This window comes from Macaca nemestrina, chromosome 8, assembly GCF_043159975.1.
Source record: "Macaca nemestrina isolate mMacNem1 chromosome 8, mMacNem.hap1, whole genome shotgun sequence".
NCBI classification, from domain to species: domain Eukaryota; kingdom Metazoa; phylum Chordata; class Mammalia; order Primates; family Cercopithecidae; genus Macaca; species Macaca nemestrina.
Window position 1 is genome coordinate 239180 of NC_092132.1, and position 17515 is coordinate 256694.

General features: G+C 41.8%; 1 protein-coding gene across 17 annotated transcripts in view; it reads left to right on the plus strand.

The window, feature by feature from the left end:
- Window positions 1-16530, plus strand: part of LOC105464250 (zinc finger protein 252-like) — a 75606-nt gene extending 59076 nt beyond the window's left edge. For all 17 annotated transcript variants that reach the window (XM_071067530.1, XM_071067525.1, XM_071067541.1 and 14 more), the window contains one exon: window positions 577-16530. In XM_071067530.1, coding sequence (XP_070923631.1) covers window positions 577-875 — 299 coding nt within the window. In that variant the 3' untranslated portion in view covers window positions 876-16530. The remainder of the gene's footprint in view (window positions 1-576) is intronic.
- Window positions 16531-17515: the final 985 nt, after the last annotated feature.

The window sequence follows — 17515 nt, forward strand, 5'->3', positions numbered from 1 at the left end:
AGCTCTTAGGGGATTTCACTCTCCCAGTGAGCTGCTTACTAAAGGCAGGCTACTGAAGTGTGTAGTGACAGTCCCACAATAGCACACCTTGTTTCAGATTCAGAGGATGGGCCCCCTTCTTGAGCCCTGTAGATATGTGAAACTTAATTATTTAGATGCATTTCATAGCACCAGACCTTAAGGTACAGTTAGGTATTTCACTTGAGACCACTTGCTTTTCTTTCTTTCTTTCTTTCTTTTTTTCTTTTTTTTTTTTTTTTTTTTTTTTTTTTTTTTTTTTGGTATCATTTATTTCAACTTCAGAGAAAGTAGTTGAGATCCTTGCACTTCCAAGTGTGATGGAACCAGGCTGGGGTTTTCTTTGTTTGTTTGGGCCCCTTCAAAATGTTTTTATTTTGTGATAAGGAGTATGGTACCTTAAGCTTCAGAAGTATTATTTTTCAACATCAGATAATTCACAGGGAAGAGAAACATGATTATAAGCAAAAGTTGTTAAGAAATAAGGTGAGTCTTTGTGTAGATTAAAATAGTTGAGACCTTGCTAAAAAGTCAAATAACACTGTACTCCACCTCCAGGTTTCCAAGAGTTAAGATGCTGCCAGCAAGGAGCTTGCAGTCTTGTAGCTGGCCCAATATATCCAACTAATTCAAAATGGGATATTGTACATTTTACTGTAGAAGACTATGTGCTCACAAACGAGATGTTCCCAATAAGCCCTGCTCTTGCAAACGAAGCAGGGCGTTCCTTCCCTGCAAACAGGGAGGACAAAGGAGCCAACTGCAAACAGCAGACCCTGGGGGCTGATTTATGTGTAAACATCTTGAAAATCCAGAAAGTCAGGGAAGGGTCAGAAAAACAACAATGTGTCTTGTGACTTGGCAACATTCCACAAACGGCTGTATAAAATAAAGCAGAGCGTGTTGTTCGGGGCGGCCGCCATGTTTGTCTCGTCCTGTGTTGTCTTGTGTGTTCATTCCTTTGTTTAGGAAACACACGGACCCCAACAGTTTACTTAAATAGGATTTGGTAGATGGGTTTTCTAGATGTGTTGTCATGAAGAAAATTCAGGAAAATGTCCAAGAATGGGAGCCTGTGGCTTATGTCTTCACTTACCCATCACAGAGAGCTATGTTCCACTGCAAGAACAGAGTTCTTGTCTTTTCCTGAGGTGACTGGAAACCTTAATCTCCTGAAGTTAAGTCAAAACTCAATGTCAACTCACCCCGCTCTCTTGCCTGCAGGCTGAGCCAGGGACTTAGAGCTTGTTACCCAATTACAACTTCTAGAGAACTTTCAAGAAGGAAGCAAAAAGAAATCAGTTTCCCCCAAGGATCTCTTCTTTGAGGTTCCATCAAGAGATGACAAAAGGGAGCTGGACACAGTGGCTCATGCCTGTAATCCCAGCACTTTGGGAGGCTGAGGAAGGCAGGTCAAGAGATCAAGAGCATCCTGGCCAACATGGTGAAACCCCATTTCTACAAAATACAAAAATTAGCTGGGCATGGTGGTGGGAGCCTGCAGTCCCAGCTACTTGGGATGCTGTAACCTTGAACTCCTGGGCTCAAGCAATTCCCCTGCCTCAACTTCATGAGTAGCAGGGACCACAGGTGTGTACCACCACACTCGCCTCTCCTGGCTGCTTAACCAATTACATTAAAATTGAGAGGAGAAAGGCATTTTCAGTTTCTTTAGTTAATAAAAAGAAGCCATTTCTGGAGGAGTTTTATGCCTGTACCAGCAGAGGTTCAGCCTTCCAGGAATCTCATCATGATCCATACTGCTGACAGGCCTTTGTCACCTGAAGCATTCTCAAAACAAGGAGACTGACATTAAACAGGACAATTGTGAGTTCCACTTAGTAAGCATCATACATATCTTACAACTCATTCTGAAGACTCCTTTATTCTTGCTCTTCCCAGAGAGCTACTGTGTTTAGTCATGCTCACTATACTCACAAAAGAATAAGTGGCATATTTGCAGGTCACCCTGGGATGTAGTGAAGGAAAGTTGTTTCCTTATAGTTCTCTCCCACTTGTGCTATGTAGTAAATAGATGGTGTCTCCTACCCCTCATATCTCTATGCATCAGCAATTTTCACCACAGGCTATGTCAGTTGTGACAGAAGAGTACTTTGGTGGCCATACTTTGTTGACATTATTTGCTCCTCATTGAACTGGTAGAGTTCACAGTAGTTGATGGTCTACTCCCTGCCATATGTTTATAGCCTGACTGGACTTGAGAGGCAGAGATGGGGGATGTAGAGAAGGGCCCTGGTCTGTCTTCAAAATCATGCTCCAGGATCTGCCCAAGACATCACAGCAGTGAGGCAGTAGGCTGTGAGGACAACCAGGTTCACGTATGGGTGTTGGAGTGGAATATTCAACATAGTTAATTCAGTTGTCTGACTTGCCAGAATATCAGGTTACTAAGTGAAAATCCCAGAGAATTTGCTCAGCCTTTGCTACAAGGAGAAGGGACTCCCTAGGCAGTGAAGGCAGGTGCTGATGGTCATAAGAGCGTTTTTACTTTTTCCTCCATGTCTGTCTGTCCTGCAGCATTTCCACTGATGCATGCTATTGTGGACTCCTTAGGTTGACCTTGGCCTTGACCTCCACCACTAACTTTTGACCCAAAACTGAAGATGTGCATCAGAAAGGGACAGATTTGGTCTTTCTGCTGTGAAAAGTATTCTGCCTTAGTGCCTGCTAATTTGTTGTGCTTTGTCCTGTGCTGTCAATCTTCCCCACCAATTGTTAAGGTTAATTTGTGTTTTATACGTGTATTCACACACATTAGAATGTAATCGGTGAATTCCATTATTGCCCATTTTCATGTAGGGTGAGAGGCACTTTGTATTGTTGGGAATCTGTAAGATCTTTAGGACTAAAACTCCTGCCTCTAATCCCAATTTCTGAGGCCCTGACTCTCCAGGCAGCATGACTGAGTTGGATTTGTCTCTGCCATAAAACCTGCCAAGGCTTCTTCATCACCCAAAACACTCCCATGACCAACCTGTATGAAAAGAGGGGCAAAGGTCATTATTAATCACAGACATGCAAAATGATATTGCAAGATGTCATTTTACCCTCACTAGGTTGGCAAAAATTAAAAATCTGACAGAGAATGACACCAAAAATGTTTAGCAACAGTTACTCTCATACTCTGCTGATAGGAGTGGAAATTGGTATGACACATTGGAAAATATTTTGGCATTATTAATACAGTTAAAAATTAGCCCTGGCCAGATACACTGGCTCACACCTGTAACCCCAGCACTTTGGGAGGCCGAAGCAGGTGGATCACCTGAGGTCAGGAGTTTGAGACCAGCATGGCCAACATGGCAAAACCCTGTCTCTGCTAAAATAATTAGCCAGGTGTAGTGGCGGGAACCTGTAATCCCAGCTACTCAGGAGGCTGGGGCAGGAGAATCACTTGAACCTGGGAGGCAGAGGTTGTAGTGAGCCGAAACAGCGCCCCTGCACTCCAGCCTGGGCAACAAAGTGAGACTTCATCTCAAAAAAAAAAATATGCAGCCCACAACCCAGTTCCACTCCTGCACATATGTGTTGGGGATGTGCTTGCATGAGAACTAGAAGATGTGTCACAAAATGTTTGATAGCAGTTGTTCCTGTAATAGCATGAAAAAGAAAAGGAAAAACAAGTCCAGTGTTCATGGAGAGGGGGAGAAAAGAAGTTTGATTATAAGTATAACATAGCAGAAAACTATGTCAAAATGAATTACCTACAGCTACACATATTATTCTTAAAGCTGTCACTTTGCACAGGCATGTGGATTGTTCTCAATACCGACCAACTTTGATTGCTTCCTGTAATGAAACTCCAGAAGACCTGGGGCATGAGACAAAAGTGTGACCTGAGAGGGAGTGCCAAATAATTGGAAGATTTTTCCAGCTTACTGTTGGCAGAAGTGTGGGTGATATGAAAGGGAGCAGATTCTAAGGCTGTTCGACTAGAGATAATGTAATGTTGGATTGGACTGGATTTGTTATATGAGTGCACACATGGCAGGCTGTGGATTGACTGTACTAGTTGCAGTAGCAGCTTGTTAATGGAAGACTATATTTGGTCATGGCCTACACTGAGTAAGGCTGACATGCAGAATTGCCTGATTTTACAACAGACAATGGATTCAAAGGCTCAGGAGATACAAGAGGGCACTCCTTTCGTGCAGGCTTAGAGAAGTGCATTGGTGAGGGAATAGTAACATCCAGGAAAGACTCTGTAGTGGCTGTTTTATATAGTCTATCAAAGGGAGTAGGAGAAGCTGTTATGAAAATGGATTTAGGCTGGGCACAGTGGCTCACGTCTGTAATCCCAGCACTTTAGAGGCCAAGGCAGGTGGATCACTTGAGTTCAGGAATTTGAAACCAGCCTGGACAACATGGTGAAACCCCATCTCTACTAAAAATACAAAAATTAGCCAGACATGGTGGCAGGTGTGTGTAATCCCAGCTACTTGGGAAGCTGAGGCAGGAGAATCACTTGAACCCGGGAGATGGAGGTTGTAGTGAACCAACATCACGCCACTGCACTCCAGCCTGGGTGACAGAGCAAGATTCCCCTCAAAAAAAACGAAAGGAAGTGAGGGAAAGAAAGAAAGGAAAAGAAGGAAAAAGGAAGGAAGGAAAGAAAGAAAAGAGGATTTAACTCAATGGGAATGGTTAGGACAAGATGGTAGCATGTAACCCAGTTGTAGACAGGGAAGTTGTCACTGTAACAGGCCCAGGGCCACAATAGTAATGAGAATGGTTTGACCATAGAGGTTCTGACCCTGAGTAATGATGATGGTGACTATGGACTGAAATAAGTAGACCGCCTACTAAAGTCTTCATCAGTATCAGTGAGTCATTAAGCCTTTACAGACACCTGACTTGGATCAGCACAACAGTCATCGACCTTCACTTACTTCCTAGGCTTGAGCCAGTTCTGACCCAGAAACTCATGAAACAAAAAGAGGCCAGATTTCCCTTGAAAGATCTTGCTACACTTCCGAATTTTATGCTGTAAGTCTTATTCCCTTTGCCAAAGGGAATGTGACCATTTACCAGGGTAACTATATATCAGAGGACAAGAATACCCACTTTTTTAGGGATAAGGAAGTAACACCTTGGATGGAGAAAGAAAAATCTGTTAAGCTATTAATCAGACTGGAATAACAGATAAAACCAACTGTAGAGTTAATAGGAAACTATTTCTGCCAGAGATATATGCAGCTGTAGAATGTGGTAAAATTTAACCTCTACTTTCTTACTGAGAAACTTTGTTCTCTTATAGACTAACAGAAACATGTTAGAAATTATATCAGTAAGAATGAAACACTCTACTCTTTCCTGGCAGATCTGTCACTTTGACATAGAGAAGCAACCTCAATTTACAACCGAATTCATATAAGAAGTTTTTGGACACCATATTCTACACCTATCTTAATTTTGTGGTTCCCAAGGAAATGAGCCTGGGTGTACTTCACAGTCCAGACCTGATGACCCATTACTCACAAGCCTGCTTTGCTGCATGCCCATTAAAACACTGCTTTATTTAAATTTCACTTAAACTCCACCCTTCCCCAAAGTCTTATAATAAATTATGTTTTCTTTAGTTTGGTGAGACACCCCACGGTTCTGGGGTGTTATCACCCTCATTATAATGGGTCAGTAACTCTGATTTTGTTGGAGTGCAGGTTTTTTCCTTGTAGTCTGAGGCTAATTGGGCTAGGACAGAGATTACTGGACTTTGGCTATGAATTGATGTTAAAACCTGGGAACCAATATATTACTGTTGTTCTCCGGGTAGGAGCTTATGGAGCCAGGTAATGAGGTTGTATCCTGGCCTTCTCACAGTAGAGTCAAGAGCGTCCCTGAACCTACCCCATGGTTATTTACCAGACCTAGAATACATAATATCCTTTTCTGTCCTCAAATTGGAGCTTGTGCAGGTGCCTGTAAGAGCAAAAAGCAAACTGTGCATCCAGGAAAAGAAAGGACAGACAGCCAAGTATCCTGACAAGGACCCCAATCCCGGGTTCTGATGCTGCTTTCATCCCTCTTACCAACACATCCTGTCAATTCATTCCCTAAGTTTCTCCTTCCCAACTCAATCCCATGCTCCCTAGGGCCCTGAAATTCCATGGGAAATGAGGAAGGGGTATCTGGAATAAGGGAAGAGATGAACCACTTTTCTCAGGTGAGAGTTGGCCCATTATCACTGTGAGGCCTCTCAGGTGATTCTGTGAGCTGGGAACAAGAGCCTGGCATATAGTAGTTGAAGGTAGGAGCAAAGGGTCCTGGTTGGAGGCTGAGTTGAATCTTTCTTTGGGCACTGACTACTTCAAAATTGATCCTTAGAGTTCCAGGAATTCATTTTCAAGCTGTGAGGTCAGTGACCATAACAGCAAAGCTGAACATGTGCAGTGCTGTGTCCTTTACACAGAGCTGTTGTACCTGTCCTGGTGACTGTTATAGCACCAGGTCCTGCTGGGAGGCCACATACGCTCTCACAGGAGGGGCCTGATATTTAGAGATGATAGCAATGTGTCCAAAGTCAGGACCTCAACATTTTTCCTCCAAGGTCCAGTGATTCTCCCACCATGTCTCTGTCCTAAGTGAGTAGGACCTTGTTGACAAAGAGTGAAACTGTAAAATATCTGAAGAGATTTATTCTGGGCCAAATAGAAGTGACCAATGGCCCATGACAAGCCCCAGAAGATCGTGAGAACATGAGCCCGAGGTGGTCAGGCTACAGCTTGGTTTTATACATTTTAGGGAGACATAAGACATCAATCAATACATATAAGATGTACATTGGTTTGATCCAGAAGGACGGGAAAACTGGAAGCAGGGGTTTCCAGTTTTTAGGCAGATTCAAAGATTTTCTGATTGGCATTTGGTTTAAAGAGTTTATCTAAAGACCTGGAGTCAGTAGAAGGGACTGTATGGGTTAAGATAAAGGGTTGTTGAGACCAAAGTTCTTCTTATGTAGATGAAGCCTCCAGGTAGCAGGCTTCAGAGAAAACAGATTGTAAATGTTTCTTATCTGACTTTAAAAGGTGCCAGACTCAGGTAATTCTCTCCTGGATCAGGGAAAAGACCTGAAAAGGAAAAGGGATTCTCTGCAGAATGCAGATTTTCTCCACAACAGCTTTGCAGGGCCATTTCAAAATATGTCAAAGAAATACATTTTAGGATAAAATGCTTTGATTTCATTCAGGGCCTGCATGCTGACATACAATGCTATATTCGAGTCAGGCTGGAATTTGGTATCTTATTGTTATAAAAAGTCTTAAGATCTCTGTTTTAATGTTAATGCTGGTCATTTGTACCTGAGTTCCAAAGGGAAGGGAGTATAATGAAGCATGCCCGGCCCCCTCTTCCTGTTATGGCCTGAACTAGTTTTTCAGGTTAACTTTGGAATGCCCTTGTCTGAGAGGAGGGGTCCATTGGTTGTGGTGGGCTTAGAATTTTAATTTTGGCTTATAACCCCTACCCAACTCCATCCATGGGTCATCCCCCAGAGAGCAGAGCAGAATGAGAAGAAGGCTCCACATTTTCATTTCCTCGCACAAGTTCTTTCTCAGACCCCATTTCTGAGAAGACCTAGCTCTAGGAACCAAGGACCTCAATGGTTGTGCACGCAAGACCTGTGGGCAGGAGAGGTGACATTTACACCTGTGACAGCCCAGGCTTGAATAGCAAAGCCTTACCCTCAAAAGCTCCCACTCTTCATTTCTTCCTGCCTTGGCATTCAGCTGAAAGAGAAAGACAATCAAGGAAAGAGATATATCAGACCCATTTCTCACTGTCCTTATTCCACATGACCTAAAAGGAACAAGTTGGGTCAAAATTAATGTAAGTAGACAGTTTATTTAGGCCAAACTTAAGGATTGTAACCCAGGGTCAAAGATTTAATTTGCCCTGAAAATACATTCCAGTTAGCAGCAGTTATAGTGGATACTTATTTTCATTTTTAAATAGAGACAGGATCTTGCTCTGTTGTCCAGGCTGGAGTTCAATGGCACAATCATAGCTCTCTGTAACCTTGAATTCCTGGGCTCAAGCAATCCTCCCACCTTGGACCTCTCAGTAGCTAGGACTACAGACACACACTACCATGCGCAGCTCATTTTTTAAAAGTCTTGTAGAGACAGGGTCTTGCTATGTTGCTTAGGCTGGTCTCAAACTCCTGGCCTCAAGGGATCCTCCCACCTCAGCCTCCAAAAGCACTGGGATTACAGGCATAAGCCACCATTTCCAGCCTGTAAATTGATTTTTAAAGGAAAAAAAGAGGTTGTTCCTGAATTATTTACCAAGAATTTACATTAAAATAAGCTATTGATTGGCTTTATGTTGTTAAACTATGGGGTGTGGGTTTTATTGCTCAGCATGGCATTTTTAGGTTAATTTGTAGCTACTTATGGCGATAACAAGCAGTTTCAGGAGACAAATACATAGCTAAAAAGCTGGGGAGTAGGATGTGATTACTGTCTTATTTTAATGCTGCTCTGGGCCTAATAAAAACCTCACCTTTCTCAGATACAAGTTTTCTCTCATCTCCCCCTCTTGATAAAAAGTCTTTCTTCTAGAAAGCTTTGATGATCAAAATATAAGTGTCAAGGTGTCCCTTGTCACTGGGAAGGTTCATTTCCAATAGTCCTGTTGAAGACATTGATCTGTAGCTGTTATTACTTGTGGAATCATCTCTAGCCTTTGGAGTAATTTAATTTTAATTAAAATTTAAATTTAATGTACTTTTTTTAAATTAAAATTAAAAAAAATTATGTGACAGAATTTTTTTAAAACCCTATTCCATTGGGAGGTCAACTAAAAACATGAAAATTAAAACCCAGTCTATTTTTAGAGACTTGTAGCAAGGACATGCTTTAGGATTTAGTCCAAGTTGTAGGAAAATAATAAGAGCTCAAAAACAGTGGTCAGGGTAGAATCCCATAACAGGTATACTATAGTTTTTTTCTGAAATTTTTTTCTCTCAAGTCCGCGGTTTTTTGTTGTTGTTTTGTTTTCTTTTGTTTTTTTGAGACAGAGTCTCACTCTGTATCAGGACAAGCCACAGACAAAACCCCTCAGACACCAAGTTAAAGAAGGAAGGGCTTTATTCAGCCAGGAGCTTCAGCAAGACTCACGTCTCCAAAAACCGACCTCCCCAAGTGAGCAATTCCTGTCCCTTTTAAGGGCTCACAACTCTAAGGGGGTCCACGTGAGAGGGTCATGATCGATTGAGCAAGCAGGGGGTATGTGACTGGGGGCTGCTTGCACCAATAATCAGAATGGAACAGAACAGGACAGGGATTTTCACAATGCTTTTCCATACAATGTCTGAAATCTATAGATAACTGGTTAGGTCAGGGGTCAATCTTTAACCAGGTCCAGGGCATGGCACGAGGCTGTCTGCCTGTGAATTTCATTTCTGCCCTTTAGTTTTTACTTCTTCTTTCTTTGGAGGCAGAAATTGGGCATGAGACAATATGAGGGGTGGTCTCCTCCCTTAGCTCTATTGCCCAGGCTGGAGTGCAGTGATGTAATCCCGGGTCACTGCACGCTCCGCCTCCCGGGTTCACGCCATTCTCCTTCCTCAGCCTCCAGAGTAGCTGGGACTACAGGCGCCTGCCACCACACCCAGCTACTTTTTTGTATTTTTAGTAGAGACGGGTTTTCACAATGTTGGCCAGGATGGTCTCAATCTCCTGACCTCGTGATCTGCCCACCTCAGCCTCCCAAAATGCTGGGATTACAGGCATGAGCCACCATGCCCAGCCCAACCGGTTATATTCCTTTTTTTCTTTTTTTGAGACAGAGTCTCACTCTGTCATCCAGGCTGGAGTGCAGTGGTGCCATCTCGGCTCACTGTAAGCTCTGCCTCCCGGACTCATGCCATTCTCTCGCCTCAGCCTCCTGAGTAGCTGGGACTATTACTTTAAGACAAAATTCACCATACAGATTTTTTTCTCATACAAAAAGCAGAGGGAGTGGATTGCTCCTGCAGGGCCCAGGAGACACCTAAAATACTGTGAGTGCCCAAGCTGTGAACGTGGGAAATAGGGATCATTCGCCCCCAAACACAGGAGGAATCTGTGTTTGGGGATTCCTCACTGAGGAATCTGAAGGTCTAGATCACAGGAGAAGGATCTGACCTTACCTGGAGCTGTGTCAAATTTGACTGCCAAGCAAAATACATGGTTAGAGGAAGCAGTGGGAAAAGCCCTGGGAAGCCATTTCTACCTTGTCTCACAGGGGTTCTTGGGGAGGGCTGCCAGAGAAACTGGGAAAAGACCAAAGGGAGAAGGAAACCTCCAGGTGAACTTTGTAACAATTCCAATCAAACATGAAGTCTCCTGGCCAGAACTCACAGGAGTGTGTGATTTAAGTGTGCAGACTTGGCAGGTGGGGAGGCACGAACACCCTCGTTGCTTGCTTAGCTGGAGGTTGGTAGCCTGTGGAAAGTTCCCAGCCCTGCTCACCCACTGCTTAGAAACAAACTCAGTGCGCTTGGGTGGGTGGGGTGCACAGTGAAAGTGAGATTGGCCTTTAGGGTTGCAAGGGAGCTGGGTGAGGCCTGTAACTGCCAGCTTTCCCCCACTTCCCTGACAACCTGCATGAGGCAGCAGAAGCAGCCATAATCCTCCTGGGAACAACTCCATTGACCTGGGAACCATACTCCTAACCCCACAGCAGCAGCAGCAAGCCCTGCCCAAGGAGAGTCTGAGCTCAGACACACCTAACCCTCCCCCTACACGATAGTCCTTCCCTACCCACCCTGGTAGCCGAAGACAAAAGTCATATTCTCTTGGGAGCTCTAGGGCCCTGCCCACTGCCTGATCCTTCCTATACCACCAAAGCTGATGCTCTCTTGGAAGCACCACCTCATGGCAGGAGGCCAACCAGCACAAAAATAGTGCATTAAACAACCACAACTAAGGACCTTCACAGAGTCCATTTCACTCCCCTGCCACCTCCACTGGAGCTGGTGCTGGTTTCCATGGCTGTGAGACCTAAAGATGATCCACATCACGTGAGTCTGTGCAGACAAACCCCAATACCAGCCCAGAGCCTGGTAGCCCTGCTGGGTGGTTAGATCCAGGAGAAAAATAACAATCACTACAGCTCGGATCCCAGGAAGCCACATCCCTAGGAAAGTGGGGAGAGTACTACATCAAAAGAATACGACATGGGACAAAAGAATCTGGACAGCAGCCTTGAGCAGCAGATCTTCCCCCGATATAGCCTACCCAAATGAGAAGGAACCAGAAAAACAATTCCGGTAACATGACAAAATGAGGTTATTTAACACCCCCCAAAAATCACACTAGTGCACCAGCAATGGATCCAAACCAAGAAGAAATCCCTGACTTACCTGATAAAGAATTCAGAAGGTCAATTATTAAGCTAATTAAGGAGGCACCAAAAAAAAATGAAGTCGAATTTAAGGAAATTCAAAAAATGATACAAGAAATGAGGGGAATCTTCAGTAAAATAGAAAGCATAAATAAAAAACAATCACAACTTCAAGAAACAATGGACACACTTAGAGAAATGCAAAATTTCCTGGAAGGTCTCAGCAATAGAATCGAACAAACAGAAGAAAGAACTTCAGAGCTCGAAAACAAGGTTTTTGAATTAACCCAAACCAACAAAGATAAAAGAATTAACAAAATGAACATAGCCTCCAAGAAGTTTGGAATTATATTAAACAACCAAACCTAAGAATAATTGGCATTCCTGAGGAATAAGAGAAATCTAAAAGTTTGGGAAACATATCTGGGGGAATAATCAAGGAAAACTTGCCCAGCCTTGCTAGAGACCTAGACATCCAAACACAAGAAGCTAAAAAAACACCTGGAAAATTCATCACAAATAGATCATCACCTAGGCACATTGTCATCAGGTTATCTAAAGTCAAGATGAAGGAAAGAATCTTAAGAGCTGTGAGGCGAAAGCACCAGGTAATCTATAAAGATAAATCTATCAGATTAACAACAGATTTCTCACCAGAAACCCTACAAGCTAGAAGGGATTAGGGCCCTATTTTCAGCCTCCTTTAACAAAACAATTATCAGCCAAGAATTTTGTATCCAGTGAAACAAAGCTTCATAAATGAAGGAAAGACAAGTCTTTTTCAGACAAACAAATGCTGAGATAATTCACCACTACCAAGCCAGCACTACAAAACTGCTAAAAGAGCTCTAAATCTTGAAACAAATCCTGGAAACACATCAAACCAGAACCTCCTTAAAGCATAAATCTCACAGGACCTATAAAACAAAATTACAATTTAAAAAAACCAAGGTGGCCAGGCGTGGTCGCTCACACCTGTAATCCCAGCACTTTGGGAGGCCAAGGTGGCCAGATCACGAGGTCAGGAGATTGAGACCATCCTGGCTAACACAGTGAAACCCCATCTCTACTAAAAACAAAAAAAAAATTGGGCAGGGTGGTGGGTGCCTGTAGTCCCAGCTACTCAGGAGACTGAGGCAGGAGAATGGTGTGAACCCGGGAGGCAGAGGTTGCAGTGAGCTGAGATCACACCACTGCACTCCAGCCGGGGCAACAAAGCAAGACTCTGTCTCAAGAAAAAAAAAAAAAAAGGTATACATGCAACAAATACCATGATGAATGGAATAGTACCTCACATCTCAATACTAATATTGGATGTAAATGGCCTAAATGTTCCACTTAAAAGATACAGAATTGCAGAATGGGTAAGAATTCACCAACCAAGTATCTGCTGCCTTCAAGAGACTCACTTAACCCATAAGGACTCACGTAAACTTAACATCTTAAGGAAAAAGACATTCCATGCAAATGGACACCAAAAGCAAGCAGGAGTAGCTATTCGTATATCAGACAAAACAGACTTAAAGCAACAGCAGTTTAAAAAGACAAAGAGAAACATATAATGATAAAGGGCCTTGTCCAACAGGAAAATATCACAATCCTAAATATATATGCACCTAACACTGGAGCTCCCAAATTTATAAAACAATTACCACTAGACCTAAGTAGTGAGATAGACAGTAACACAACAACAGTGGGGGACTTCAGTACTCCACCAACAGCACTAGATAGGTCATCAAGACAGAAAGTTAATAAAGAAACAATGAATTTACACTATACTCTGGAACAAATAGACTTAATAGATATTTACAGAACCTTCTATGCAACAACTGCAGAATATACATTCTATTCATCAATGCATGGAACTTTCTCCAAGACAGAACATACAATAGGTCACAAAACAAGTCTCAATAAATTTAAGAAAATTGAAATTATATCAAGTACTCTCTTAGACCACAGTGGAATAAACTGCAAATCAACTCCAAAAGAAACCTTCAAAACCATGCAAATATATGGAAATTAAATAACCTACTCCTGAATTATCACTGGGTCAACAAATCAAGATGGAAATTGAAAAATTCTTTGAACTGAGTGACAATAGTGACAACCTATCAAAACCTCTGGGACACAGCAAAGGTGGTTAAGAGGAAAGTTCATAGCCTTAAATATCTACATCAAAAAGTCTGAAAGAGCACAAATAGATAATCTAAGGTCAAGGAACTAGAGAAACAAGAACAAACCAAACCCAAGTCCAGCAGAAGAAAGGAAATAACCAAGATCAGAGCAGAAATGAAACTGAAACAACAAAAAAATACAAAAGATAAATGAAACAAAAAACTGCCTCTTTGAAAAGATAAATAAAATTGATAGACCATTAGGAAGATTAACCAAGAAAACAAGAAAGAAGCTCCAGTAATCCCAGCACTTTGGGAGGCTGAAGAGGGCATATCACAAGGTCAAGAGATTGAGACCATCCTGGCCAACATGGTGAAACCCCATCTCTACTAAAAATACAAAACAATTAGCCAGGTTTGGTGGCAGGTGCCTGTAATCCCAGCTATTTGGGAGGCTGAGGCAGGAGAATCGCTTGAACCCAGGAGGCGGAGGTTGCAGTAAGCCGAGATCACACCATTGCACTCCAGCCTGAGCAAAAAGAGTGAAACTCCGTTTCAGAAAAGAAAAGAAAAAAAAGAAGCTCCAAATAAGCTGAATTAGAAAAGAAACAGGCGATATTACAACTAACACCACAGAAATACAAAAGATCATTCAAGGCTACTATGAATACCTTTATATGCATAAAGTAGAAAACCTAGAGGAGACGGATAAATTCCTGGAAAGATGCAACCCTCCTAGCTTAAATCAGGAAGAATTAGAAACCCTAAGCAGACCAATAATAAGCAGCAAGATTGAAATGGTAATTTAAAAAATTACTAACAAAAAAAAAGTCCAGGACCAGAGAGATTCACAGCTGAATTCTACCAAACATTCAGAGAAGAATTGGTACCAATCCTATTGACACTATTCCACAAGATAGAGAAAGAGGAAATCCTCCCTAAATCACTCTATGAAGCCAGTATCACCCTAATACCAAAACCAGTAAAGAACATAACAAAAAAACTACAGACCAATATCCCTGATGAACACAGATGCAAAAATCCTTAACAAAATGCTAGCTAACTGAATCCAACACATATCAAAAAGATAATCCACCATGATCAAGTGGGTTTCATACCAGGGATGCAGGGATGGTTTATCATATGCAAGTCAATAAATGTGACACACCACATAAACAGAATTAAAAACAAAAATCACATGATCATCTCAACAGACACAGAAAAAGCATTTGGCAAAATCCTGTGGGTGAAAGATTACCTCGGTGCTGAAGCAAGAGACTGAAGGCACAGACTGTTTCAGTATAATAAAGAAAATAGAATAAGAATAGTCATAATACAAACTAGATATAGAGATGATCATGGACAATTATCAATTATTATAAACATTATTTAATCATTAGCTTTTAATATTACTCTTTGTTGCATTACTAATATAATCTAGGAATAACTGGCAGGTATAGGGTCAGGTGCTGAAGGGACATTGTGAGAAGTGACCTAGAAGGCAAGAGGTGAATCTTCTGTCATGCCCACATAAGGGCCACTTGAGGGCTCCTTGGTCAAGCAGTAATGCCAGTGTCTGGGAAGACACCCAACACTTAGCAGACCGCGAAAGGGAGTCTCCTTTCCTTGGAGGAGTCAGGGAACACTCTGCTCCACCAGCTTCTTGTGGGAGGCTGGATATTATCCAGGCCTGCGTGCAGTCATCCGGAGGCATAAACCCCTCCCTGTGGTGCTGTGCTTCAATGGTCATGGTCCTTGTCCACTTTCATGTTCCTCCCGTACTCCTGGTTCCTCTTTGAAATTCATAGTAGAAAGCGGTAGAAGAAATAGTGAAAGTCTTAAAGTCTTTGATCTTTCTTATAAGTGCATAGAAGAAAATGCTGACGTATGCTGTGTTCTCTCTCTGTTTGGGCTACCTAAAAGGGAAGGGCCACCTGTCCTATGATCACGTGACTTGCTTCACCTTATCAATCACTTAGAAGATTCACCCTCGTTACCCTGCCCCGTTGTCTTGTATGCAATAAATATCAGCGCACCCAGCCATTTGGGGCGACTACCAGTCTCCACGTCTTGATGGTAGTTGTCCCCCAGGCCCAGTTGCTTTCTCTTTATCTCTCTGTCTTGTGTCTTTATTTATTACAATCTCTCATCTCTGCACACAGGGAGAACACCCACTAAGCACCGAAGGGCTGCACCCTACAAAATCCACTATCCCTTTATGATTAAAACCTTCAGCAAAATCGGCATACAGAGGACATACCTCAATGTAATAAAAGCCATCTATGATAAACGCACAGCCAACATAATACTGAAAGAGTAAAAGTTGAAAGCATTCCCTCTGAGAACTGGAACAAGACAAAGATGCCCATTCTCACCACTTCTATTCAACGTAGTACTGGAAGTCCTAGCCAGAACAATTTGAAAAGAGAAAAAAATAAACGGCATCCAAACTGGTAAAGAGGAAGTCAAACTGTTGCTGTTTGCTGATGATAGGATCATATACCTAGAAAACCCCAAAGATGCCTCCAAAAAGCTCCTAGAAATGATAAATGAATTAGCAAAGTTTCAGGATACAAAATTAAAGTACACAAATCAGTAGCTCTGCTATACACTAATAGCAACCAAGCTGAGAAGCAAATCAAGAACCCAACCCCTTTTAAAATAGTTGCAAAAAATGAAATACTTTAGAATATTCCTAACCAAGGAGGTGAAAGACCTCTACAAGGAAAACTACAAAACACTGCTAAAAGAAATCATAGACAACACAAACAAATTGAAACACAGATGGGTAGAATTAATATTGAGAAAATACCATACTGCCAAAAGCAATCTACAAATTCAGTACAATTCCCATAAAAATGCCACCATCATTCTTCACAGAACTAGAAAAAACAATCCTAAAATTCATATGGAACCAAAAATGAGCATGCATAGCCAAAACAAGACTAAGCAAAAAGAACAAACCTGGAGGCATCACAGAAGCTGATTTCAAACTATACTATAAGGCCATAGTCACCAGAACAGCATGGTACTGCTAAAAAAAAAAAAATAGGCATATAGACCAATGGAATAGACTAGAGAACCCAGAAATAAACTCAAATACTTACAGCCAACTGACCTTCAACAAAGCAGACAAAAACATAAAGTGGGGAAAAAACAACCTATTCACAAATAGTGCTGGGATAGTTGGCAAGCCACATGTAGGAGAATAAACCTAGATCCTCATCTTTCACCTTAAAAAAATAAACTCAAGATGGATCAAGGACTTAAATCTAAGACCTGAAAATATAAAAATTCTACAAGATAACATCAGAAAAAAACCCTTCTAGACATTGGCCTAGGCAAAGATTTCATGACCAAGAACCCAAAAGCAAATGCAACAAAAACAAAGATAAATAGGTGGGACTTAATTTAACTAAAGACCTTTTGCACGGCAAAAGGAACAGTCAGCAGAGTAAACAGACAACCCACAGAGTGGGAGAAAATCTTCACAATCTATACATCCAACAAAGGACTATTAGCAAGAAAAAAAAATCACATCAAAAAGAGGACTATGGACATGAACAGACAATTCTCAAAACAAGATATACAAATGGCCAACAAACATATGAAAAAATGCTCACTAATGATCAGGGAAATGCAAACCAAAACCACAAAATAATACCACCTTACTCCCACAAGAATGGCCATAATCAAAAATCAAAAAATAATAGGTATTGGCATGGATGCGGTGAAAAGGGAACCCTTCCACACTGCTGGTGGGAATGTAAACTAGTACAACCACTACGGAAAACAGTATGGAGCATCCTTAAAGAACTAAAAGGAGAACTACCAAGAACTACCATTTCATCCAGCAATCCCACTACTGGGTATCTACCCAGAGGAAAAGAAGTCATTATAGGAAAAAGATACTTGTATATGCATGTTTATGGCAGCACAATTCACAATTGCAAAAATGTGGAAGCAGCCCAAATGCCCATCAATCAACGAGTGGATAAACAAATTGTGGCATATATATATATAGAGAGAGAGAGAGA